General features: G+C 43.8%; 1 protein-coding gene across 7 annotated transcripts in view; it reads right to left on the bottom strand.

Moving 5' to 3' along the window:
* Nucleotides 1-27,887, bottom strand: part of ADARB1 (adenosine deaminase RNA specific B1) — a 150,309-nt gene that overhangs the window by 38,967 nt on the left and 83,455 nt on the right. For 6 of the 7 annotated variants that reach the window (XM_017538539.2, XM_017538537.2, XM_017538534.2 and 3 more), the window contains exons 2-8: nucleotides 13,873-13,947; nucleotides 9,236-10,170; nucleotides 5,515-5,629; nucleotides 3,212-3,380; nucleotides 2,458-2,606; nucleotides 1,353-1,478; nucleotides 862-1,030 (exon numbers count right to left, since the gene is read on the bottom strand). In XM_017538539.2, the coding sequence (XP_017394028.1) occupies nucleotides 862-1,030; nucleotides 1,353-1,478; nucleotides 2,458-2,606; nucleotides 3,212-3,380; nucleotides 5,515-5,629; nucleotides 9,236-10,170; nucleotides 13,873-13,900 (1,691 nt within the window). In that variant the 5' untranslated portion in view covers nucleotides 13,901-13,947. The remainder of the gene's footprint in view (nucleotides 1-861; nucleotides 1,031-1,352; nucleotides 1,479-2,457; nucleotides 2,607-3,211; nucleotides 3,381-5,514; nucleotides 5,630-9,235; nucleotides 10,171-13,872; nucleotides 13,948-27,887) is intronic. The other variant, XM_017538535.2, reaches the window with a different exon arrangement.

Below are 27,887 nucleotides of genomic sequence, written 5' to 3' on the forward strand. Positions count from 1 at the left end.
AAATCTACACAAAGGGCTTGCAAACAATGAAAAGATGTGCATGTGCACATGTGTATATGTCAATTTTGACAGCTTCTGGATGGACAGTCAAAACCCATTCCCTATGGGTACCACAGCAGGGCTCTGAAGAACGAGGTTTTTAACTTTATCATTGTATGCTTTCTACAATCTGCTTATGTTACATTTTGTTCCCAAATAAATATTAGTTTAAAAATAAAAACAAAGAACTACTGGAACTGATACTATCTGTAGAAGTGGGTTTTCTATAATATGCTGTGGATACAGGCCTCTGAGGGATGTATATCTCCCAGGCACCTCCTGACTAGAGAAGTGTGCTTGCAGAGCCTGCATCTAAGCCTAACCCACACCCAGACACAGAATGGCTGGGGACACTCTCTGTGCTTAGAACACAACACCTGTGACAGAGTTTGCATTACTTTTAAAATGCAAGTATCAACTACCTAAAATGTTAACTGAATGATGAATGTGACCACTGAAGTTGCATCTACTACTAATGAGGAGAAGCAAATAGTTTTAAAATGTCATGGCCTGTAGCCCACTCTAAAAACAACAGTTTAACCCAGAAGCCCATGTTAAAAATAGGTGGTAAACTCTGAGATGCCTGTTTGAAAGGATAGGAATATGACAAGTGTGGAGCCTCCTATGTATAAGTCCTTCTTCTGCCCCACATGAGGGTCCCAGCAGCACCTGTTTAGAACCTCAGTCCTTCAAAGAATATTGTGGAGCACCTGAGTGGGAAATGGGGACAAAATCCAAATGGTTGTGGAAAAGGAAGGTTGACAAACAGCACGGGTGAATCCCATGTGCAGGGAGGCAGCCACAGGGAGCCCTGCCCCTTACCGCGCAATTTTGTCACTGCAGGACATGGTGAGCAGCCGTTCCCCTTGCAGCACCCCGTCCCACGTTTGGATGCTCGCATTGGAGCGCACTGGAATCGTCCCCTCGCCAGACTCTATTTTGGTCCGTAGCTGTCCTCTTGCTTTACGATTTGGGTGTCTATCTGCTGGTTCTAAGAGAGAAAAAGAGTTAAAACCCCACAGGTAGTAAGCCATCTATTTGATTTATTAAAAAGCACATCAAACAATTCCTTATTAAATTTAAAATATAGTTGTGCATATAAATGCATATACATATGCCATACATACAAAATACACATACATGTGTGAAACAGAGAGGCTGGGCACGGCGGCTCACGCCTGTAATCTCAGCACTTTAGGAGGCTGAGGTAGGTGGACTGCTCAAGCCCAGGAGTTTAAGATCAGCCTGGACATCACGGTGAAACCCCATCTCTACAAAAACTATAAAAATTAGCCAGGTATGGTGGCACATGCCTGTAGTCCCAGCTGCCTTCCTTGGGAAAGTTGAGGTGAGAGGATCTCTTAAGAGCCCAGGAGGTCGAGGCTGCAGTGAGCCATGACTGCACCACTGCACTCCAGCCTGAGTGACAGAGCGAGACCCTGTCTCAAAAAAAAAAAAAAGAAGTATATAAAATTGAGTAGGAAGGATATAACACAAAGCAATTCACAAAAGCGGTCTTCAAGGGATTTGGGGGAAACAGAGGGTTTTCACTTTTACTGAAAGGATTTATTTCTATCATTGAAAATGAGCTGAAGCAAATAGGACAAAATGCTAACATTTGCTAATTCTGGGTGATGATACTTGGGTGTTTGTTATGCTTTTCCCTCTGTATTTTTAAAATTTCAAAAATAAATCTAGATAGATGCAGAAATAAACACGTGGAAAGTATGATAAAACATCCATAGTGAATATCTCTGGGTGACATGAATATGGGTGATTTTAATGTTCTTTCTTACATTTAAAAGATATTTAGCAACTTTCCATAGTGAGTGTGCCTGTTGCTTTTATAATTAAGGAAAGTAGTATAATGAAATATTCTATTTGGAATAAGCAATGCCTAAGAACTTGGGAGAAGGGATGTGGATTTAAAATACTAAAAAACAAAAGTGCTAACCTCAAATGTAAAGAAGGATGGAACATATTATGATCATAATAGTGATTTCACTTTTCATTAGTGTCTATCTGCTTCTGAAATATCAGTCAAATAAATACTTTAATTACACATTTAGCAAATTGCAATTCATCAGAAATATGAAGGATCACATACACCTCTGATTTAGAGATGCTTATTACCCAAATTTAAATACTGATACAATTTTGATCCAGTATCTCACTCCATTCTAATTACTTGGTTAATTACGATCAGCATTTTTAATTCATTAAAGTTTTCTGATTATTAATTGGAAAGAAAAAAATCCATGCTTTTATAGAGACTCTTATCAGATTCACATCCAAGGCTAAAATTAAAAGGAAGAAAAAGGAAAAGGGAGATTAATGTAGGTTTGTTCTTTCAAATGGTAACTACAAATGGACACATTTTCTTGAGAAACTGGCTTGTTGAAGAATCTTGTCTCATACCTTCCAGGATTGGTTCATGTGGTGAGAAGATTCTGGCATCTCCACAGGGAGAAGTGCTGATGTATAGATGAAACTGGACATTATCCTTCAGCCTAAACCCTCCTCGCTCTGATTTCTGAAAGATGGATCTTTTTTGATCATCTTTGTTACTGAAAGGAAAAAAGTTGCAAAAGTGACATTTAAAACTGTATGCAGTTAAAGTTTAGTCTATTATTTTCAGAGGCTAGTATTTTCAACAGGGGAAAGATAAGTTTGAACTGGAATATTTATTTTACATGTTTAGGGTAATTAATACAGTTCTTGTCCACTCAATTATGGATATGTCATCAAAATGTGAGTAATCTTTCCTTCTCCCAATTTATGACTTCAGAACAGAAAGACCACATACAACAAACGGCTTTGTAAAGAAAAGCAGTTTGGATACATTATTCGCTCTTTCTAGAAACAATGACTAGAATAAAAATGACCATCTTTACCTGGCAGTTTAGGAACTTCTACTCATGCTGCATATAACGAAATCACACAGTTTTAAACACAGACTTGAAATTTATGACCATGTTATGTTATTGTATGTATGTGTGCATATGTGTGTTGAGCATTATGAGAGAATGGGATCCAGCCTTATTGTTACTAAAGTTATTATTTTGAGTGTTTTTCCATGATTACAGAAACAATGAAAGGTTTTGCAATGTTTTCTAATAGTAGAGTATTTTTAAAAAATAGTTTCCTGCTCTTATTTGTTCACTAAACTTACTTTAAGTAAAGCTCAAGTTGTGTATAGAGAAATCTGAGCAAGGACCTCCGAGATATTATTTCTGCATGGCAGTCATTTAACGCAAGGCCACGATCACTCATGTATTCACCATTAATACATTTTGTTCCTGTAGAAACACTTATCACCTTGGCATCTTTAACATCTGTACCTGTAAAAAAAGAGACATTGCTTTCTATAATTCACAGTCACATTTGCCTAACTGCTCCTGAGGTATGACACTTACTCTCAGTGACTTAACTCTTTAGGGGCCAACAGACTTTTCAAGCTCATCTTTATGCATATTCTTACCACTTACTTTTTAACTGAGCGAATGTATGCACTACAAACAACCTCCTATTGAAGACTGGCTTTGTGACATTTCTGGAAAGCTAACCATCCTCACTACTTGGTGCACAGATGCTAAACTCGCAGAAGGCATTTCCTCTGGAATGCAATAGCATCTTTTTGAGTGCTCACGACTAGAACACAGGTGGGCAACACTATGGAAGGTGGACTATCCGGTCTGGTAATTAATCTTGACATGAAATATCAAAGTACTAAAGAGGCTAGGAGGGAGGGGTTAATGGCACCCAGAGGAAGAAGAAGGAAAACAAAATTAGCTTGTGATGGTTTCATTAGTAAACTGTTACCATTTAACCATACTGGGAGTGAAATCATAAGGAGTGGTGATCTCCCATAGGCAGATCACTCTGTCTCAACTTTGTGAGACAAACCACTGACAAAGGCATGATGAAGGACCCTGAAAGTTACCTGTGGGGAGACTCACATCCACTGCAGCTGAACCAGTGGTGTACACACCAGGTAGCAGGTATGTACCGTGTCTGTTAGGTAAATTGTCCTCACTGCATTCCCACCATGTCCTCTGAGGCTCATGCTACTAGTATCTCCACTGTATAGATGAGGAAATTGAGGAACAGAGGCCTTGTAACCTGCCCAAGGCCACTCAACCAGTAAGAGCCTCTGAACCAACTGTCTGGTTCGCCAAGTGCTCCATGGTCCTAGCTTCAGATATAAATTATGGCTCTGAGCAAGTGGTCTCAAGTGAAATATAAACTAAGATGTAAAATGCTCCCAGAAGGTGATCAGCCTCTTCTAAGGTAGTTTAAATAAATAAATAAATAAATAAATAGAGCAAAACTGATGAAAGAACACAACCAGCTCACTCACCAGGTCACTGGAAGAGGCAGGGAATCTTACCTAGGGAACTACTCTATTCAGTACTTGTGGTGTTCACCTTTGATTAATGTAAAAGATAGCAGTAAGGAGAGAGATAGAAGGGGGAGAAAACACAGGCATAAAACATTAAAATAGAAATGGAAACCCAAGATGCTTTTTGGATACTTCCTCCTCCCTGGCCATGGCACAGCAAGGAAACAAGGGTCATGAGCAGAGCAGCTGGGTTTCCCAGCACAGCAAGAGGTGGGTCAGTGAAGAGGACTGCAGAGTCTGATAGAGGTGACCCCTCAGGGAGAAAGGACAAGACAGTCACATACCGAGAACTGGGAGTTTCTCCTGCGCTGGTGAATGTAGACAGAGAAACTGTCCCCAGCTCCCTGCCTGATCTGTAGGGCCTGCTCCCTGCATCTGGCTGTCCAGGCTGGGCTGAGCAGATGCTGGGCAAAGAGGCGGCTCCACATGACAGGGGTCCTCTCCCTGAGTCCTGCTCCACCCTCAGGAGCCAGGCACTGGCCGGGGATGTGGTTTCCTTTTCCAGGAGTTACCCACAGAGAGATGCTGCTGCGTGTTCTCACTCCCGGGATGTGGGAAAAGGATTCAGGGATGCCTTTTGCTACTGGGAACTTTTAGATGAATTTAATAGGGTTTTTTCTATCATTCTAAATTGTGTTTTTTTCCCCACAGATTTTCTACTCTTGCTAGAGCTTTCTCCCTCCCCAGAAGAAGTCACACAGAAACTTATCTGGCATCGTTAACATTAACTAATACAATAGATAGGCCCTACTTTCAAATAAAGCAAGAATTAGTAAGCCCCCTGCCATCTTCCAGAGCAGAGTGAGGCCATTCATAGGACGAAGATGACGGAAATAAAAAATTAATACAGTATGCTTTCTCCAAATAAAATAAACTTATGTTAAAAAGATGAACATTTTGGGAAACAAGTTCATAAATGCAGTTCCTAAGCTTGCATATGGCAGACATTTTGAAGAAGGAAAGAAGAAACCGTCTCCCAATGGTATGTCACAGTGGTTTTTCTCGATTGAGAACACTTCACCTTTGTCAGACATGAAAACAGGCAGAGTTACATACAATACCAAGATGGTTACCTGTTGTCATGACAACTCCAGCCAGCACTTTTCTGCGAGCGTGAGGGGAGGAGAAGTTGTCTGTCAGGTCACCGAACTTACCCAGGACCAGGCGTGAGACAGCATCAGCTAAAACCTGTGTGGGAGGCACAGATGCAGGTTAGGGGCCAGGTGTACCTGGGAGCAGGGCTCACTCTCTGAAGGCCTGCATGGACTCTCCCTTATGGAGTGACACAGGCTGCTTCTTATCTGGAAAACCACACAGGTAAATCTGGCAAACAAGTATGTGTGTATGTTTCTTCTAGAACATTCCTTGGAAACAGACATCCCAGGATCCTACCAGGCTCTAGTTGGGTCCTTCACTATACCCATGTGGGGCCAGTGTAAAGTGTGAGCGCCACACACGAACACCCCTCCAATCTTCACAGCGGGGCATCCCAGCCCTCAGGAGGAAACTGAGGCAAACAGAGACAAGACTGCTTGCTCAGGGCCACCTGCCCATGCCTACATCCACGCAGAATGGCCTTCCCACCCCCGTTGCCCTCTCTTACATGCACACATGGTGGGGCTTAGTCAGTCCCAGGGCCACACGTGGCTGGGAGCACAGCCCAGGGTGATGTGCAATGTCACAGGCAAGAGAAAGGGGCAGCTTGGAGGTGTGATCGAGTGAAAGAAGCCACAGGCTGTGCACAGCACCTCCCTCAATGGGGCAATGAGGGGCTTCTCAGTCATTCCAGCCTCTCCACACAAATGCACTCTGGCTCTGCTCACTCGCTCAGACTGCACAATATATAATATAATCACGTACCAAAGGATAGCACGGGGAGGGAGAGCGTTTAGACGCTCGGAACACCTGCATGGGTATATGCTCAACCACCTTTATGAAAGTGCTTCTGAGAACAGACATATTTGTTGGATTTCGGACATGTTCTGATGGATTTGGTTTATCTTGGATATAATGAGCCCATGGCATTTGGGGAAATGATGTCTGCTGGGAGGTGCATGTTAAGAGCCAGTTTCAACCCATGTCCCATCAATATCATACTTGCCTGGAAAATCAAATGACCATTAGGAAAACCCAGCATCCCCAGGTTGATCCTTAATAAAATATTTCCAAAATGAACAGAAAAGATAGCTGTCAGGATGTTTTTCTCTTATCATTGTACCAGCAAATACCAGTGAGTCCCAGAGGACAGTGTTCAAGACAAGACGTGGAGAATGGACAGAGGCTTTGGGGGCAACGATTCATGCACCCACAGCCAGTGGCATCTGCATTGCAGGCGTGAGTGGATGCAACGAACTGAGGCTGTGGCAGAAACACAGGACGTGGCCAGCGTGCCAGAGGGAAAGGGCAATGCATTTGAATTTACGGTGAAAAAAAAGTCATAAGAAGATTAGGGATAAGCCAGAGGAAATAAAAGTTTCTGTTTCATATAAGATTAGGCGAATCTCCAAATTTTCAAAGAAAGGCAAAAAAATGAAACTACGGAGTGTGTTCCAAGAGCCTCAGGTGGAAGGTCTGGTGCTGGGGCTGATGCCTGCGTTAGGCACAAGGGCAGGGCTCAGCTCTCCTTGAGGGGATTACTGGTTTCACCCTATATGGTTAGTGAAGGACTCCCCTCTTAATTTGGGAGGCAGATATAAGAACAAAAATAACATGCTCTTAAGAGTTAAACCCATGCCACACAATCCCAGGCAGCACCATATACCTGCAATGACATGCAGGGATGTCTGACCTATGTCCTTCAAGGATTACTCTAGAAAGAGTGAGGGTTTTCCACCCACCCTAGAATGCACATTTTGAAATTTCCTGTTGAAAGACAATAGAGCCCAGCAACAAAGCCATAAGGATGTCTGGTTCTAGGAGGGCCACCGTCATCCTAGGAGGAACACATGTCACATTCCTGAGCTACTCTGGGGCTCCAAAGACACAAGGGTGGCAGGGTCCACCGTGGCAGAGACTAGAAGTGCAGCTCCATCCCCTCATGCCCTGGTGGTTCTGAACATGAGGTCTAGAACCTGGCGTTCATCACCTACAGAGCCCAGAGGAAAGTGGCCTCGGGGGCTGGGATGGCCCTGCCCACCTGCACCCCTCCCCTCAGGCTGGAGACCAACACACGCCCCTCTAGCCTTCCCAAGCCAGGGGCTCTGGTCCTGCTCCACACAAAAGTCACTGCAGGCACACAGCCAAGCCAGGGAGGCAGGGCTGACGTCTATACTGGTGCTTCTATCTGCATCCCCTAAGGTGCTCCCAGGCTACACTCTCAAGGCCCAGACATCTGGGATTCACGGCATTTGATGTCATTTCAATGGTCTTATGTGCCACTCTGTCAATATTAAGGGAAGACAAGTCACATCAGACAATATTTTGAACTCAGGCTATAATATTTTAGCAAAGAGTAACCATGAAAATAAAAAATCACATGGGATCTAGCACCACTGATTTGAAAAAGTACAAACAGACTAATAATTCTTATGAACAATGTTGACAAGAGGTTAATAACGGAAGCAATTATTTGGTTCGTTAAAAAAAATCAGTGAAATATCTTGAATATATTATTTTAAACTAATGTTGTATTTGGCTGCTTTAGGCAAAAAAAAAAAAAAAAAAATTCCTTCCTTTAAAGCAGAACTCCTGGGCATCTCAGACTACAACTGCACAGAGATTATTCTAATTATATCCAACAGCAAAAAAGAAACTATAAGATACTTGGATTCTTCCAGGAGAATACAAGCCGCAAATGTAGTATACGTGTTATCTTCAAAGTGAAGAAGACTCTGATACAAAGGAATAAATGAATAAATAGAAGGTCAAAAGAATAATTTTTGCGATAGGCCAGAAGAATTTTGGATTTCCAAGAAGAGAAGCAAAACATAATCAGAAAGTTATAGGATTTAGAGATGAGAACTAAAGGCTATTTTCTCCTTTACTTTTTGTCTTTCATGTAAGCCAATCTGAGCCCACCCTGGAACTTCCCCTTCCTTCATCCTGATTTCACTGGGTTGGGGGAGGGAGGAGAAGGCTAAATGGAAGAGTGGCTGCCCACCTCCAGCCAGGCAAATGGGTAAGTCCTCATAGACCTCATGTAGGAAATTCAAAGTAGAGACCCCCAGGCAACTGGCAGGCCTTAGATCAGTTGTTGGAGGCCCCTCCCTCCCTGCCCTCTGATAGGTGCTCACCGCTGTGCTGGCTCATCCTCTGCTTCCCTGGGCTCCTCATCTTAGGAACAGCGAACAGCCAGCAGCCAGTCATGTGGGAACCCAGAGGCTGCCATCCTGACCCAGACTTGGGTGTTCAGCTATTGACTGGCTGGTGTCACTTATCTTGAATGTGAGATTCCTGGATGAGATTTTTGAAGGAAAATACTGCTGAACTGGGGGCAAAGTTTCAAAGACTGGGCTCATCTTCCCTCTCTCCTGCTAAAGGCTTGCTGTGGGATGAGGGCCACAGGAAGGGAGTCATGGATAGTGTTGTAAACACTGCCCTGGTGGACGGGGCCTCGGGTGTCCTGCCTTGCATTGCAACGGACCCAGCATGCGCTAGGATACAGACGGCTTCTCAGTGACCATCAAAATCAAGGAAAGGCTGCCTCAGCAGCCAGACTTACCAGAAACTCCTCCTGGTGGGGACAGAGTGATGTCAAGGTGGAAAGTCAATAGTAACTCTGAAAATGAAATGCTGTCTAGAAGCATTACCAAGAGCAATGACCACATGCTTTCAAGCAATAGCATAGTTCCTCACCTGCGGTAAATGCAACTGAAGACCCTCACTGGGAATAGGCTGGCGAGACGGCGTCTGATCCAAACGCAAGTTAAAAATGGTTGCCAGGGCAGACTGTGCAGCCCGGGCCTTGGCAAGCTTCTTGTTTCTCCCCGAGCCTTCAAAGAACTGACCATCCACGACCACAGACATGACGAAGCTCTTGGCATGGCTCTCCCCACTCTCGGAGAGGAAGTCATACTTGAGCCCTGGACGAAGTTCATTCAAGATCATCACGGGATTCTTCCCACTTGGGGGTGGGAACGGTGGTGGGACAGGAAGAGGAGGCTGGGCAAGGCTGGCAGGCACAGGGGAGGCTGACAAGCTGAGGTCCCCGCTGGAACTGAAGGAGTCATCCCCGTTGGAGCCCACGTAAAAGGGAGGCTCCACCTTGTCAGGAGTTTCAAAACCATTGAAGAGCGTGTCAGGGAAGTCGGCCTGGTCAGATGTAAAGTCCGTGTTGACAGACAGGGTCCTTCCCATGGCCAGGTGGGCCTCAGAGGCATTAGGAAATTGAACGAAAGACCTCAAAGCCTTCTCAGCAGCATGGAGTTTTGCCTTTTTCTTTGTGGGACCAGAGCCCTCAAAAACCTGGCCATTCACTTCCACAGACATGACAAACAAAGGCGCGTGCACGGGCCCCGTCTGGGACAGGAGCATGTATTGCAAGCCAGGCTTGATCTCATTCAGCTGCATCAGGGCGTTCTTGGGCAGGACGGGCCCTGGTGTTTTCCTCCTTCTCTTCAGGCGGTATTTGGAGTGGCCATTGCTGCCCTCCTCCAGGGGCCGCTTTCTGCTGGGGCCACCACCACCCCCATTGGAGAGCTGAGAGCCCTCGCCAGTCCCAGGCACGCCACCATCTTTGGGGGACACGTTGTCCAGATTGCGGTTTTCCTTAACATCAGTGCTGCTGGAACCTGCGGTGCCCAGAAAGAGTAACTTACAATGCCTTCGTTGCAGGATCTTGTAAATGCAAAATTTATAGATTCCTTTAGCTCTCTTTGTAACTGGTTAAGTGATGTGTGCTTATAAATTTTATTCCTGGATATATTCATGAAGAGTTATACATTTAGCTAAAGAACTACTGGCCTCAACTAAACAAGTAATTTGACACTTTGCCATTTCTATTTAGTGTCACCAACTGCTTTTGCTTTAAAAAGTAAAATCTTCAAATAATTTTTTTTCTGAGAATATACTGAAGTATCTAGAGATACTTTTTCAGTCTTATCAAACTGTGGGATAATAAATTAATCCAGAAAGACCTTACATTAACGAGTCTAATGAAATGACAATTTAATATCAATACATGGATAAATGTATATTTAGTTTAGTAATTTCCTCCTTTTCACTCTTCTTTACCCTCGTGCTAAGGGTTTTAAATTGCAGTGTCTCTCAGAAGCAAAAACTATTTAAAAACATGTATTCACAAGATAGTTTTTCAGGTTTAAAATATTCAATCAATATATGCAATTATTTGATTTAGTTTATGAACCAATGTTTAAAAGCTGCTTATGTAATTGGGTAAAGTATTATGGCTATTTAGTTGTTATGTTTGGAGGATATGGTTTTATTTCTAGTGTCTATTTAAAAATGATAACATTATATATGTGGGCTGATTAAATCTGAATCCTTAATACCATTCCATGAGAGGAAAAGCATACAAGCACAAGCTATAAAATTGCAGCTGTATGCAGGCTACAACTTCCTAACTTCATAAATACACCCTCTGTTGATTTTGTCTTTTTTAAAAGAATTATCTGATGAATTTCCAGAATAATTTGTTTATCCTTTTAAAGGTATTTTAGATTTCAAATTAATATAATTTTAGAATTCTAAAATTACATGGCAAAATAAACATAATTTATTTTAAAAAGAATAAAAAGTGTTCATCAAGCTTTTAAAAAGGAGAAGAATAAACAATTCCTTTCCATCATGGCTGGGCAGCTGTCACATGGAGCCAGGGGTGAGGGCCACAGTGCCCTGCAAGGTTGCAATGTGAATTAAAGTTAAAGACCCCTACCACTAATTTTCAAAAATCTATAAAAAATCTTTTAAGTAACCAAAATATTGCTAAAATTGTAAACCAATTTACAAGTGCCCCATATGGTGGCTTTAGGGCCTATTTCTACTACACGTATAAACATAGATTCTCAATATGTTAAGCAAACTGAAAAAGTTGTGAAAATGTTCATCAGCTTCATCCATGGGAAGGTTTAAAGGGACCAAGTCCTAGCCCTTGGCTGCCAGTCTTTGCAGTTAAACATCTCTAATTCCAGGGCTGTCGTCATTCAGCCAAGACAGTAGAGCATAAAAACCTGGTTTAGACACAACCCATGGGAAAACTGATGCCACTCTGTGGCAGAGGCTAAGAGATTTAAAACTTCCTCTACAGATATAATTTCTCCAAAATGATCCTCACACACACACACACCACTTCTCCCAGTTGACAAAGCTGATGGAATGGACATTAAATTTTCATTTATAACATCCTCCAGCAAAAGCTCGATAGGTTACTCCTTTCGGTGCTCAAAGGGAACAAAAGTTTCAAAAAAAAGTAGAGTCAAGATGGAATTCAGAGATTAATAAACTGAGCAAGAACATGACATACTAGATTACTGCTTACATTTTGACTTTGTTGCTAAACAATTATCAATATCAAAAATCAAATCATTATAAATGTATTTGGACATGCATTTAATCAAATATAACCTCTGAAATAACCAAATGCTTTCCTTTCAGAAATAAAAATTACTATTGGACTGACAATCTTGAGAAGAATATACTTTTGGTTAACACAAATCACATACATTCTAAATTGTTATTCACTTCAGGACTATACTGAAATTACTCTCATTGTCAGTGGAAATGCTACTATAATAAAGGAAAACACTAAAACTACAGAAAGATGCCCACATTCACAACTCTTCTTAAACCGATGCCTTCTCGTTCGGTCTCATGCTACTGCATTTCATAGATGTGAATACTGGTCATAATAGGGCTTTGCCTTCAAAATGACAAAAAATGCAGGACCACCATTTCCAAGTTTTAGCACTAGACCATGAGTTTCCAGAAAAATTATTTGGGAGGTTTCTTCATCGTGTTAAGTTATCACAGAGTCAGTTTGGGGATAGTTCTAGAAGCTACACAATCAAGAAGCCTCTGTCTATGTGAGGTGGCTGCAGTTGTGGGCTACAGGCCACAGTTCTGACACAGAGACTCCGGGGACCCTGGCACACACTCCTTCGCTGGGCTACTGTGCAGTCCAAGCACAGGCCACATTTTCTCAAATGAGGAGTATGGGCAAAACCTCTCTCTTAAAAGTTACGGCAAAATTGGAAATAGTGAGTTGAGTTGCCCAGTAAAAACATAAAGCTGGTTTTTTAAAAGATCTGAAGAGCAGGATCGATGAGAAAGAAAACCTGAAAAACAATCACCAGCAGCCCCGGGCTGCGCACACATCAGCAGAAGTGAGGTGAGCACATGGGTCCCATGGTTCCCGGGCAGCGCTGCAGGAGGTGGTCTCACCCTCACACCCCAGACGGCTGACTTCAGGCAAAGCCAACACTTAGTGTACTGTCCGCAGAGCAGAGGCCCAGCCCCCTCCACAGCACCCACAGCACACCCGCAGGGCGGCAATACCACGCAGAAACACTTCACTGGGTCATGGTTTGGGTTCTACGCGGTACACAAGAGTGATTCCAAGACCCCAGATCATCTGTTTTGTGTGAAGTCAAAGGGAAAGGTGCTGAGCTAAGTTCTAATGCTCAATAATCCCTCTCAGTGACATGTCACTCATCATTTAGAGCTGCACGTTATTCCTTGAGACAAGAAGGTAAATATGGATATTTATATTAGTTACAGCAATGATGCCTTTGTTGTAATTTCTCTGCTAAACTCACCCAACTTCTGTGGAAGCATTTAAACCTGTTTTCTGGGACTGAAGATGAACTAGAAGAGACAAGCACCTTCACCGAGCTTTTTTTAGAAGAAAACACAGAGAGGAAATGCTGATATACCCCAGAGACTTTCCCCTCAGCCCCCCCCAACCCCCTGGCCCCAGAGAGAACAGCATGGAAGGAGGAGGCCCACACCAGTCCCAGTTCTCATTAGCACCTTTGGGAACTTTAGATCAACAGACACAAGTGAACCCCCTTCCCTCAAAATGCAAGGAGAACTCACTGGATTTGAAGGGAAATATTTCTGTACTGTTATTGCAGAGGACTAGGTACTTAAATCAACCTCAGACATTTATCTTCAATTTGCATGTGTGAAGATTCAGAGCATTATTCTGAGAGGCGCGCCATGACATGACTCCACACGAAACGGTGGGGCTTCATGAGATGTACCCAGAAGCCTGTTCCAGGGGGAACAGTGATGCCCCATGATGATAACAAGGAAGGAAAAACCCAGGCATACAGCTGCAGGGAAGATGTCTGCAGCAAATACGGACACCTACTGCAGAGAACATACCAAAATTTAAAAACATGCCACTGTCAGAAGAGCAGAATATGGGAATAAGCACATTCTCCACATTGGTCTCACGAAATAAATTTACAAAAATACCAAAATGTTAACATAAAATTAGCTATCTGATACTATGTGATAGGCCTAGGTCTTACTCATGTTTTCTTCATCTTCTATATCCATGGCAAAATACTTTTGAGGGTTTCTTGACTGGCGGAGACTGTTTCTGTCTGAAAGACAGTAAGAATATAACATTTAGTGCACCTATGATATAAGTAATATGAAGTCTACTCTAAGGAAATAATTATGACATCATTACAAATTAAAGGAAGAAATCATAAAATAAGAACTAGGTCTTGTTAGAGAAGTCAGATCTGCCATCTGGTACAAAACACTCCTCCTTGGCAGCTTCCAGTACAGCAAAGGACTTCTGGCGTGGATTCTCCCACATGGAAGGATGACAAGGGTAGGACCTGGTCCCAGCAAGGGAGGTTTAGGGCCAGTGCCCAGAGACCTCGCACCACTCTGAGGAGGGTAGTTTGATTCCGGGCAATGGAGGGCCATGAAGAGAGCTGAACTAGGGACAAAGGCACTGATGCCTGCACCCTGGAAAGACGTTTGATGCAGGAGGAATAAGGACACAACACACCACAACAGATGACAACAGGCCTCAGAAGGGCGCTCACATATTTGCCATCTACCTTTAGTCTGGGTAGACTTTTGGCTTCCAGCTGTAAACTAAAGCCACACAGCAGAACCAGCACCCACAGCTTCTCACTTAGCTACTTTTCTCTCACCTTGAATAGCTCCTCATGCAGACAAAATTCAAGTGCATATCACTCTTAAAATTCAATCTAATTTCCTAGCTACATGTAAGTACTATTTTGTTGGCAGGAGAAACCACAGGAAATCCTCAAAGAACAAGTATCACAATTTCTAGTTATTAATAAATTTAAGAGTTTCCTCTTTTTAAATATTTTAGGTAGACTTTGTAAGACTGTATTAATACATGATCTGTAACAAAGAATATCATCAAATTGCAATCGAGGAAAAAGAAGATTTGCAAATATTATAACCACGTTACTTTGTATACAAATAAAACATATTACAAATCACCAAAAGGCAAATTCATTTCTCTTAGAATGACTAAAATGTACTAAAACATGCATGTATCTTATATATCTATATCAAATATTATATATCTAAAACTATATATTACATATACAGTTTTTTATGAAATCATTTGTCAACAACTTTCAAGCTCACTATATTTCAGGCAGATTTGTTTCTAAAAGTTAAATGAGTTTATTTTTAGAATCCTTTAATCAAGAAAGTTTCCCAGATAGTTTAAAAAGTATTACTATTTTACAGTCATTAATTATTTCAAAATATATTTTCTGAGAATCTATTACGTGCAAAGCACTTGTGCCAGATACAAGAACCTAAATCAGATTCTGAAATTTAAACGTAAATATTGCCTGAATAGCTGATTACATTAAGAAATTACAATGAATTATTTTAGGTGTAGAAATGGTAGTTCTCTTTTAGTGACATATACACATACATTCACTTTACAAATGAAAGAACACTATCTAGGATTTACTTCAAAAGAATTCAGTGTGGTGAGAAACAGATGAGGTGTAGATGAAACCAACCAATGAGCCCTGGCTGGTAATTACTGATGGTGGTGATGGGCATGCAGCGTTCATGACACAATTCTGTATTTGTAAATGTTCTTAATATTTCCATTATGGAAGGACGGCTACAAAGTGACTGGGTTGAGGTCTAGGATGGGAGGTAAGATGTAGGCACAGAGGGCAAGACTCCTGCAGGCAGGGCAGAAGCCCTCAGTGGTACTCCCAGGAGCCTCCTGGCTGGAGGGATCAGGCCAGAAAAATGGGGACATGCTCACTAAACTGAGCTTTGGACCAGAGGTCTGGCCGGGCATACCATGAAGATGGGAAAACAGACAGAGTGGGTGAGGACACTGAGATTATACAGGCAAAGCGACCGCAAGGTGCTTCTGAAAACCCAAACTATAAACTGGAGAAACAACAAATAAGCCTGTCCAAATAGCTCTGTTCTTATTGGCTCAAACTGGTTTTAAATAGGCAAAGGAACTTCCTCAGTGGGAAGATGGAGTCCTTCTCTTTCTTCCTCCCGTTAAATACATCTAAAAACCTTGGATATTACACATAAAACACACATAAAAAGACTGAGAAATGTACTGAAAGCTGACAAGCCAGGGGGGCTTCTGGACCTGAGAAGCAACCCTGCATTTTACTTTTGGCTCATTTTCCCAAAATAGAGCTGAAAAAGCCAGAACCCAGAAACATCAGTAGGCACAGGGAAAAACAAAACACAAAAAAGCCTCAATGAAAGCAGCTCTCTCTGGCCAAAGGACCAGGAAAGAGGTAGCCCAGCAAGACAAAACTTTTTAGACAAGAATTGCTTTATTCCAGCCAAACACAAGAGAAAAAACCTTGACCATGCCCCACCCATGCCAGGCTGTAAGGATGACCCCAGAGTCCCCTTGTTGGGGTGGTGTCAGACAAGGTTGAGTGGTGAGCCACAATTTTCATTCCCACCAGGCACTAACAACCACTTCCCTTCCCACATCACAATCCAGAGTCATGGAAGACTGTGTGGGAACCTGGACTTCCATCACACCTGGTGGAAATAAGGCTACCCCGTGCTGCCAGTGCAGGCTCCAAATGGAGCAGTAATGAGGCTCTCTCACAACAGAGAGGTATCCGGGGCCCCAGTGGGGAACTTGAACTTAGCCCCCATCCAGCAGTAATGAGACGGCATCCCCGCTTCCTCTGACACAGCGGTGTATGAGAAAGTCAGCTAAAATGTAAGGTTTGAGTAAGACTTAGAGTCTCAGAATATCACATGAACAGGTTCCAATAAAAAACCACTTGTCACACAGAGAAACAGAAGATAACAAACTAAATGAAAGCAAACAATCAACAGATGCCAACTCGGAGATGACACAGATGGTAGAATTGTCGTAGAAAGACTTTCAGGTAGCCACCACAGAAAAAGACCAAAATGGGAGTCATCAGCCTAGCTGATCTCAGCATTTACTATAAAGCTCCAGTCATCAGGACAGGACAGTGTTGGAAAGAGGCAGACAAGCAGATCACAAGCGGACAGAACAGAGAGCTGCTCATAGACCAGTACAAATATGGCCAACTGGTTTTTGGCAAAGGTATAAAAGTAATTCAGTGAAGGAGGAACAGCCTTATTGGAGCAATTAGAGATCAAAAACAGTGAACCTCAATCCAGGTCTCCTACCTTATTCAAAATTTAACTCAAAATAGACTATAGCCTTAAATGCAAAACATAAAAGTATGAAACTTTTAGAAAGTCAAAGGAGAAAATCCTCAGGATCTAGGGCTAGGCAAAGAGTTCTTAGACTTAATACCAAAAGCACAATCCACAAAATAAACAACTGATACACTGGAAATTAAAAACTTTTGCTCTGCAAACATCCCTGTTAAAAAGATGAAAAACAAGCTACAGACTGGGAGAAAATATTTGAAAAATATATATCCAAAAAATAGAATATATAAGAAATTCTCAAAGCTAAACAGTAAAATAAACGATCCAATTAGAAAATGGACAAAAGACATGAAGAGGATCTATGAATGGAAAATAAACACATAAAAAGATGCTCAGGATCACAAGTCACTAGGGAAATGCAGCTGGGAATTACAGGGAGGTAACTCTGCTGCACGCCGAGACGGGCTATAGAACACTGTGTTGCTTTAAAAATAGTGACAGCCCCAAGTGAAGATGAGGCTGTGGAGAAAGGGGATCTCTTATAGACTGCTGGCAGAAATGTAAAATGGGATAGCTACTCTGGAAAGTAGTTTGGCAGGTTCTTAAAAATAAAACATGCAACTACCACATGACTCAGCAACTGGAATCCTGGGCATTTATGCCAGAGAAATGAAGGCTTACGTTCATAGAAGCATTATTTCTTACAACTACATGTGACTCTATATTATCTCAAAATAAAAAGTTTATTTATTTATTTATTTATTTGTTTATTTAAGAGTCTCACTCTGTCACCCAGGCTGGAGTACAGTGACGCTATCTCGGCTCACTGCCATCGCCACCTCCCAGGTTCAAGCTGCCTGCCTTAGCCTCCCAACTAGCTGGGATTACAGGCACACGCCATCATGACCAGGTGATTTTTGTATTTTTAGTAGAGATGGCATTTCATCATGTTGATCAGGCTGGTCTCGAACTCCTGACCTCAGGTGATCCACCCGCCTTGGCTTCCCAAAGTGCTGAGATTACAGGTGTGAGTCACCACAACCAGCCTTCAAAATAAAAAGCTTATTAATAATAGGCAGAGACACACAAAAGGCTAAATTCTTATATATAATGAATCAATAATTGGTTTGCTTGGAAAGGCTGACTTCTCTCAGATATCTAGGACCAGGAAAAACAAACTTTACAACAACAATAAAAGTGCTGAGGCAAAGGAGTGAGCCCAGCTCATGTAGTTCACCTAATTCATACAGTTCACCTTGTTTTCCTGCCCTTACATATTAAAATTCTTTTAAAAGGACATGGAAAATGTCTCACAGTAGAAAATCATCATGCTGAGTGTGGTGGCAGGTGAGTACCTGCAGGTACCTCCCACATTAAGAATGGGAGCTGGAAATCTCTTGCAGAGCAGAAGCCAACGTTTTCAGCTTTGACAAATGCCAGCTCTTCTACCAAAGGTTATCAAACAAAGCAACATAGTGCATGCAAGCACTTTAGCACATTTCACACAGCTATTTTCTTTTCTTCCCTTTTTAAAAGAACCTCTATTACCTGAACTACAAACAAATAGGAATTAAAACCCTATCAAACATTCCCTATGGAACAAAATTCCAAGAATGGCCAATTTAAAAAAGCTTTATTTGATAGCAATATTCAATACCAACTCTTCATTTCTCAGGATGCCTCCTAATGCAGTAAGAAGTAAAACAGAGCTGGGAGGTGGTCAGTGTGGAAGGACATTGAACTTGACCGCAGAAGACCTGAGACTTCAGTTTCACTTGGTTCCAGGTACAAATCCAACTTTTTTTTTTTTTTTCTTGAGACAGATTTCCCCTCTTATTGTCTAGGCTGGAGTGCAATGGCACGACCTCAGCTCACCGCAACCTCTACCTCCTGGGTTCAAGCGAGTCTCCTGCCTCAGCATCCTGAGTAGCTGGGATTACAGGCATGTGCCACTATGCCTGGCTAATTCTGTATTTTTAGTAGAGATGGGATTTCCTCATGTTGATCAGGCTGGTCTCAAACTCTCGACCTCAGGTGATCCGGCCTCCTCGGCCTCCCTGTGCTGGGATTACAGGTGTGAGCCACCGTGCTGGGTCCTAACTTTTTTTTTTTTTTTTTAAATGGAACTAGACAACCTGATTCTAATGTTTACATGAAAAGAATAAACAGGCTCAAATACTCAGGAGAACTCTGAACCAAAGGAACAGTCGGTGGCTTAGTCCTCCTCCTAGAAATGAAGAGCCTCAGTGCCTAAGGCAACACAGCGTGGCTCAAGGGCAAAGAGGATCAATGTGATGGATGAAAAATCCAGAGTCAGACACAACACATCCAGACATAGAATATTTGGCAAAGGTGGCATCTTAAATCAGGGACATATGAGCGAGCTTTTTAATAAACAGGACCAGACACTGGGTTACGACATAGAAGATCAAGCTGGAGCAAACAAGGCTGTTCCTTCATAGTGTCCTTATCATTTTTCCATGAATTCACTTCTGATTTCAGCTAACATGATCAAATTGGCAATGTTATATGTTTTATACTGGGGGTAGGTAAATGGTTGTTATATTATTCTTTATATGTTTTTATAGTACCTACATTGCAACCAGAAGTATAAACAACATATATATATATATATATATATACACATATATATATACAATTTTCTTATCAACTTTGGACAATGAGCATATCTACCCTTTTTCTCCCCTTCCCTTAATGAAAAAATATATCTCAGAATAAAATATAAAAAACATGACTTATTTACATCAGAACTTGAATAGTCTCAATTGTGCTGGTAAAAAAATGCCATCTTTAGGAGTCCACTAAAAGTTTATAGATTAAAAACTGTTTAAGACAACTGGTGAACTTGATTAAAATTACTAACAAATATTACCGAATTAAATCCATTTTCCCCTCAAAAATGGGTGGCTTTGAGAAAACTTTTACATATTCTTTATGATTGCTATGGGTTCCATATTTAATAGCTTTGAACTCAAACTAAAAAAAAGAGAAATGTTATTAAAGTGGAGATTATTCATGTTGATTCTTTACTATAAATCAAGCAGCATTCCCAAGGCTAGATTAACTTTGTAGCAAAAAAATTAATCATGATTTGCTTATTTAACAAAAGCAAGTGAAGTATAACCCTCTTACATCATTTGAAGGAAAGCAATCTGAAATCCAACAAGCTAATCATGCATATTTAGAGACACACTTCATCTCAATTTATATTTTGCTTTCAGTATTATCTAAGTCAAAAATATCACTAAAGTGTTCCAAAATATTCAATTGATAATATTTTCAGTGAAATGTTTTACCTTCTAGAAAATCCTCAGTGCAATCTGCTGCTAAGTGAATTTTTTATTTTTTATTTATTTTTCCTTAATGTCACTAATACGTCAATGCTAAGTGAATCTTTATAGAGAGTTTGTACACACTGAACGAGATACAGATCTTGTACACAGAGCAAGTAAGATTTGTGCTTAACTTTCAGCAAATGCATTTTTTCTAGTGCAGTGCAAAAGGAGATAATTAAAATAGGCATAACAATGTACAACAATCATATGAAGCGGGAAATATTGATGAGAATAGGAAGCTACTGAAACAGAAGAGGAAATTGTATCAAGGACACATGACAGAAAGAAACATGTAGAGGTATCAGTCAGGGCACCTTGCACAGGTTGCTAACACCTCAGTTGTTTAGTCAGCAACTTCACCAAACTGTGGGTCTAGCTCTTCCTTCATTAAAGGAAATGCATCATGGGAGAACCACATGCCAACAGCACAGACAGCAGTAGGCTGGCCCAGAAGGAGCAGCTCTAGGGTGACTAAGCAGGGGTGGGCCTGGTGAGGACTGGGCGCTCCAGGGGGCCTCGAGTGAGGCGTTTTCAGTTTTGACAAATGCCAATTCTTTATTCACCTAGCCACCCCAGGCAGCAGGTGTACCAATGCACATGTATGTAAGTCTTGTCACCTCACTGCACCCATCTGTCCCTGCACTGCATGCAGCAGGCGCTCAGGCCAGACACCTGGAGTCCACCTGGTTCTCACTCTCCTCTTACCTCACACCTCATGTCACCAGCTCTTCTTCTACAGTTGGGCGAAACACATCAGCCTGTCTGCCTCTGCCCTGCTGTTACCACTCAGCTTGTGCAGGAGCCTCTCTGCCTTCTCTTGACCCTGACAGCCCCTCTTCCTTGCAGCAGCCAGGGCTGTCTTTATAAATAAAAAATGTCCTCTTAACACATGCCCACGTGCTCAAGGCCACTGCCCTTCATTGTCAGCCCTTCACCATGCCCCCCAGAGCCTCTCCAACTTCCTGGGGTGCTTCCCTGCTACCTCCTTGCCATGTCCTTGCGCAGGCTTCATCAGACCCCATCTCCTACTGCTCAAGTCCAGCTCACACAGCCCCTACCCACCCCAGTGCTCCCTTCCCTCTCCCTCCACACACAGTACAATCCACAATTGGTCTCTCTGTTTGTGACCTGCCTCTCCCAGTGGGCTGTGAGGCCTGCATGGGTGGGAAGTCTCAGTCACCTTCACTCCTCCACCCAGGGACTCATGCTTAACCCCACAGGCATGCTGTTCCCTGGCAGCCCCCAGTACTTGTGCCAACACAGGGGCACATTTGGGGCTTTTATGGCCTACTTCAGGCCCTGTGGACACATGCCAACAGCAGTTCTCCCAGCATCCAGAGTCTTCACTTGGCTGCTACAGCTGTTTCCTAAAAATACACAATACGATCCTGAGTGCCATAACATCCTGAGACACCTACACATCCTAGATGGCAACTGCAGTGTAGCAGTGGCTCTGCAGCTTTGGTTTTCCTTCCTTTTGGATATACTTCAAAATAGGGCCATGTGTTGGTCTTCACCAGAGAAAAAAAGCATGAACTTTTTTCATTTATTATTAATTTGTAATTTTTACCGAAAGGCACCAACTGGATGGCAACTGTTCAAATGTACACTAGTTGTCACTGGTTAAGGGATCAACAAAAAAAGCACACAGCCCAAGTTAACTGTGCCGAGCAAACCTGGCTAAGTCAGCATGGGACAGACTAACTCTGAGTCTACAGCAGCAGGGCCAGCAGCCCCAAACCAAACATAGGAAGCATGGGGACAAGTGTGGCAGAGCACAAAGGGCCAGATGTGCCCCACGTTTCCCTTCAGTCACCCCACTCACCGCTGCCTGGTACTCAGCATCACCCTGAGCAGGCCCAGGGAACACATGTCCACACGTGTGACTCCCATAGGCCCCAGCAGCCCCCAGGAGGTCGCGTGTGTGCTGCCATAGTGCTGAAACTGCACAAGGCTCCGGCTGTGGATGGAGCTATGGGCACTGCTGGCCTTGACGGCTCAGGGCCAGCTACCCTAGTAGGGGCAATTCCCAGCTCCTTGTGCAGACCTGGTCACCCCTCCCCACTCACTCCCTGCTGGCCTGACCACCCTGCCTTTCCCACCAGGCCCTGAGCTCTACTAGGGCAGACTCAAGCCTCATCCTCGGTGTCCACAGCTCTCAGCTGGGTGCTTCCTGTGTGGAAGATGGTGGATGCTCCCAATTGTGGTGTCCTCAACTAACCAATCACATCCAGGGATTGTTACCTGTGCCTTGTTGTCTTTTGGGACCAAGTGGGCTGTATCCGCTTTCTCCAAAACACATCTAAACTTGATTGCATATGAACTGACCTCTAAGTCCTTAAATCAGAAGCATTTGTAAATGAAAGGGCTTTGAATTGGTTACTATTGATGTGAAAGGGATCTGCTTAGTATAATCTCCATTAACAACTGTTTTTCCAGGCAGCTATTACTGTCCTCTTCTAAGGAACAGAAACACCTTGCTGGGTCACTATGGGCGGGAAGCCTCTGACCAGCCTGTGGTCTGCAGAAGGACAGTCAGCAGAGCAGGCAAAGGGGCACTGGGTGAGAGTCCGTGGCTGAGCCTGTTTCCTGCCCTCAAGCTCTCCAAGCCTCGGTCTGAAGTATCTGGTGCTGTGAGTTAAGACATCTTCTTGGTGGTGGTTACGCAGGTGGGGCAAGTCCTGGTGATTCAGCACTAGCACAGCACCTGTATAAAGGAGTGCTCATGAGCATCAGCTACTGTCCCTAAAGCAAGGAGTGGGGCTTTCATGGACAGACCTGCACCCTCCTGCTTCCCCATGTCCCTAGTCAGGTGTGGCTCTTTTTGAAAAATCAAAGCCCAGTGTCACAGGATCCTTGGAGTATCATTTTTCTGGACAGAAGCCTCTGTCATCAGTGGCACCTCGCCTGAGTTTTGCTTGGGCCCGGTGGGCTCATTCTGCCCACACAGCCTGGCAGGTTGCGCTTGGATCATGCTTCTGGCCTGGGTCTCATGCTTCTGGCCTGGGTCCCATGCCTGCCAAGAAGAGCCAGATGCAGAGCGGCAAGGGGTATGTGAGTGTGTGAGCAAGTGAGCGAGGGGTCCAGCCACTGTGCACAGCCAGGCATGCTGGCTGTGGCAGTGCAGGCAGCTCCAGGCATTGGCATGGGCACTGGCTCCCTGTAAGGCTGCAGCTGGACCAGGCATACCACAAGCAGCTTCCATGTCTGGCACTGGGGAGTACAGTGGTGCAGAAGCTTGGAAACATAGGAAGTGCAGAGCCCCAAGGAGGGTGTCACAACCCTGGCTCAGGGAGCTCCTAAGTCTGGGCTCCCTGAAGAGCTGTAGCTCTTCTCTCCTCTCCTCTTTGCCTGCAACGTGGCAAGCAAAGGATGTGTTTCAGCTCTGCCATTCAGCAGGTCCCAAGTTCTTGTCCCATGTCCAGGAAGACTGAGGTGCACAGACAACTGAAGGGTGAGCAATGCAAAGAGGTGTTTCACTGAGCAACAGAACAGCTCAGTGAGACCCGCAGTGGGTAGTGCCTCTCCGTGGGCAGGTTATCCCATCTTCTGCCCAAGTTTGGCTAAGTCCGGGGGGTTTTTATGGGCTTCAGAGGTGAGAAAGTATGTGGTGATTGTTCCATGGGCAGCCATGGGTGGGCCTGGAAAAAGCACCATACGTTCTCACTCCAGTCTGCAGAACTGGCAGCCTGGTGTCCAGCCACAGGCCCTCTGTGGGCTGAAGGTGAAGTTTCACCAAGGACCCTCCCCTTTCTGCCCAGGAGCCTGTCTGCCTCCTGCCACCATTATCCTGCCATCCACAGTGCCCATGACACCCAGACTGTTCCTGCTGAGGGGTACCTGCAAGGCCTGTGCCGAGCTGTGCTCAGCCTCCCATTGGCCTCCCTCTCATGCTTATCAGCACCCAAAGCCTGGAAGGGGCCAAGGCAGCAGGGTGCTGGCATGTCAGTGCTGCCCTGAGCGCATACACACTCAGCCAGGTTGTGACAGTGCCTGAGCTCGGCAACAATTTTGCTCTGAAATTGGAGCAGGCACTGGGAGTGGGGAGAGGCCAGGCAGTGGGAGCAGGCACTTCTGAGCCTGAGGGTACGGGGGGCTTCCTGGGCCCCAGTGAGTGCAGAGATGCCTGAGTCTGCAGCTGCCCAGTAGCTGAAGCTGTGCCCGGGATGGCGGGGCTCCTGCCCCTCCAACTTGGAAGAGGGTGGGACTTCCACCTGTTCCTAGCTTCTGCCAGCTCTGTGTAGCACAGAGCCCCAGCCGCTGGAGCTGGAGCTGTGGCAGTAGCAACTCCAGACAGGCTGCAGCTGCCATCACCAGCCTCATTCACACTACAAAAACTTATATTGACAAAAACACTAGATGGTACTGATTACAGCAAGAAAATGCGGGCCAATTAATCCTGCCAAGTTATTTGCAGTATAAATCCTACAAAGCAGATCTTTAAAACCCTGGCTGTTATACTCGCGGGAGAATTACAGTAATTCTTACAGAAATATATTTTTAAAGTAATGTTTCGACTTGTTTTCTGTTAACCTTCTGGGTGTACACCTTCTGGGTAAGTTGATTACTTAACAACACAATGACCCTAACAGAAAATGGGATAGTAACACAGAGTTCAACTTGTGGAAATGAACAAAAAAGGAGTAGAAACCAAATTCATTATACTCTCTGTAAGGAGAACACTCACCAAAATGAAATAATTAGGTGGTAAATAAAATTCTACCTTGTTTATAAGAAAAATCTATAAAGTTATGAGTTTAAGTCATATCCAGAAAGATTTTTAGTAAGAATTCTAAACACATAAAATCTAGAACATGCTGCTTATGGTTAATTAACAATACTTAACACTGAGATAACTAAACAGAAGTAAGCAACTGCAAGTATTTTAAAAACATAATCATTATGCCAAAGCAGTGTTGGGGGTGACTCTAAGGGAACAAAGCTGAATCAGAGAGCATGGTGAGTGTTACAAATGTGCATGGAACAGGTGAACACACATGTAAAGCAAGACAGTAAGCAAGGAGAAGGCTGAAAGCCACTCCTGTTAATGGGAGTTAAAACAACCAAATAGGAAGAGGCTATGCGAACATCTGTAAGCCCTCCTACTGCGGCGGCTCTTGGCAGGTATCTCCCACCTCCTTTGGTCCAGCTCAATGGGATCTGTAAAAACAAGGGAGGTTAGTTTCTTCAGTTACCTGTACCCTGAGTTCACTGGATAAAAACCATGTGTTTTCCTTCCATCTAAGGGACACTGAGCATGTGCCTTGGACAGAAGGCAGCCCCTTCCAGATGGGCCTGAATGGAGGCAAACATGGTGACCTCCCTGAAAGTGAGAACCATGTTTCTGTGGTCAACCTTCCAGCAGCCTACTATGATTGATAATGTAAAGACAAACACCCACTTTAAAAAGCAGTAGACAAAATGTGAGCAAAATTCATAGAATAAATGCAAACAGGCTTTAATAAGTTTACTTTTAAAAGTTTTCTTTCATCCTATAGAAAGCAAAGAGAGATAGTTGTCAAAATGACAGAGCATGGAAGTGACAGGTTGGTTCAGGACCAGGGAAAAGGGTCACTTTCTATGGTGAGCAGCACCCATCTGGCCTCCTGGAAGTGAAAACAGCCAGGCCTCCCATAAGGAGCAGCCCCCTTGGCCTGACATATCTTGTTCACGTTGCTGTCCAGAGGGTAAAACAATCCCAGAAGTCAGAAGGAGCTGGCATGGGAGAGGACTATGGTGGTAAGAGGTGCAAAGGGGCCTATTCGCCTCCCATTGGGCACCAGCAATGAAGGTGGAGGGACGCAGCCACCCCTCTTGTATGCTTACATCACCTTCCAAGGAAAGGCAGGCATTACTGAGCTCATGGTCATACCACCGCCAAAATACAAAGCCTTAAACACTTCTGAATCTAATTCCAGTACTAGGAATTGGAAGATTATTATGGCTTTGTTCCTGTTCAAATATTTGGCTTCAAGGATGATGATATGGTTTGGCTGTGTCCCTACCCAGATCTCATCTTGAACTGTACCTCCCATAATTCCCCATGTGTTATGGGAGGGACCCACTGGGAGATAACTGAATCATGGTGCAGTTTCCCCCATACTGTTCTCATGGTAGTGAATAAGTCTCATGATATCTGATGTTTTTATAAGGAGTTTACCCTTTCGCTTGGTTCTCATTTCTCTCATTGCTGCCTGCCATGTAAGACATCCCTTTGTTCCTCCTTAGTCTTCTGCCATGATTGTGAGGCCTCCCAACCATGTGGAACCGAGTCAATTAAACCTCTTTCCTTTATAAATCACTCAGTCTTTATTAGCAGTGTGAGAACAGACTAATGCAGATGATCCCCTTTGCTTTTTCATAAAGTTTATTTTGTATCTATGTTTCCTAATTCTTACAATAAACATGTACTGCTTCCACAAGAGAAAAAATAAATTTTATTCTAAGCCTTCCTCCTACATACACGAATAAGCCTTACTCTATACAGAAGTTCACATGCAGTCTGGAAAGGGAGCAGACCCACGGGAGACTGAGCCACACTCCAACCCACCACAAACTGTCTCTGCAGTCTCATCTGCAACCACCATCAAGCAAAAGCACTTAATATTACTTTTCCATGATATTACACCAAATACTGTATGCCCTGTAGATTCTAGCATACCGTCAGGTCTCAGGCAGACTGTGCAACTGGCCCAAATAAAGGCAGAATAAATAACTGCTAAGCAGAGGGACACCCATGAGGTGTGGGGATATGAGGAAGGTATGACAGCTCAGGGTGCTTTGGTGGGGGAAGTGGGGAGAAACACAGGTATGAGACCTGTGAGCCCTGACCATGAGGCTGCAGCACAGTGGCCTCGGGGAGGTCCCTCCCCAAATCTCCAGAGCCACAAAATGTTACTGGTACAAGACCAAAGCCCTGACACAATTTTGCAAATCTGAGGCATTTATTCCATCCTATTATCACTACTACATATACTATATATATTTTACACCTAACAACTTATGTGTTTTATCAGGCTTACAGCAACACTTCCAGATGTTCCATTTGCTTTCACATGCTGCCTCATTGTGTTCTACAGTGACACCCTCAGATGGGGACCTGGAGGCAATGATCAGAAAGAACCCCTAAAGGATGAAGCCAGTGGCTGAGAGAACAATGGACAAGGAAGTCCCCCCCCCCACCAGGGAAGAATCAGAGTCTGGAGAATAAGGATGCTCCCTGCTGTGCAGGGTGCAGGAAGCTGGCCAGACGGGGCCAGGCTGGGCCCTCCGCCTCCTCTCCTGAATGAGTGTATTTTACTGCAGTTACCCTGCCCCTATGTGACTCCCAGGCTGCTGGGCCACAAAAAGCCACAGCCAGACCAACGAAGCAATGATCAGGGATCACCCAGAGGTCTGGACACCAGCTGGGAAGAGGTGATGGGCAAGGACACAGGCTCACCTCCTGTGGGGGTGCTGGGCAATTTGTGGCGTGTGCCACAGTATCTGGTACAACCTACACAGTTTCCTGCATGCTCCTCTGTATT

This window comes from Cebus imitator, unplaced genomic scaffold (genome assembly GCF_001604975.1).
Source record: "Cebus imitator isolate Cc_AM_T3 unplaced genomic scaffold, Cebus_imitator-1.0 Scaffold112, whole genome shotgun sequence".
NCBI classification, from domain to species: Eukaryota; Metazoa; Chordata; class Mammalia; order Primates; family Cebidae; genus Cebus; species Cebus imitator.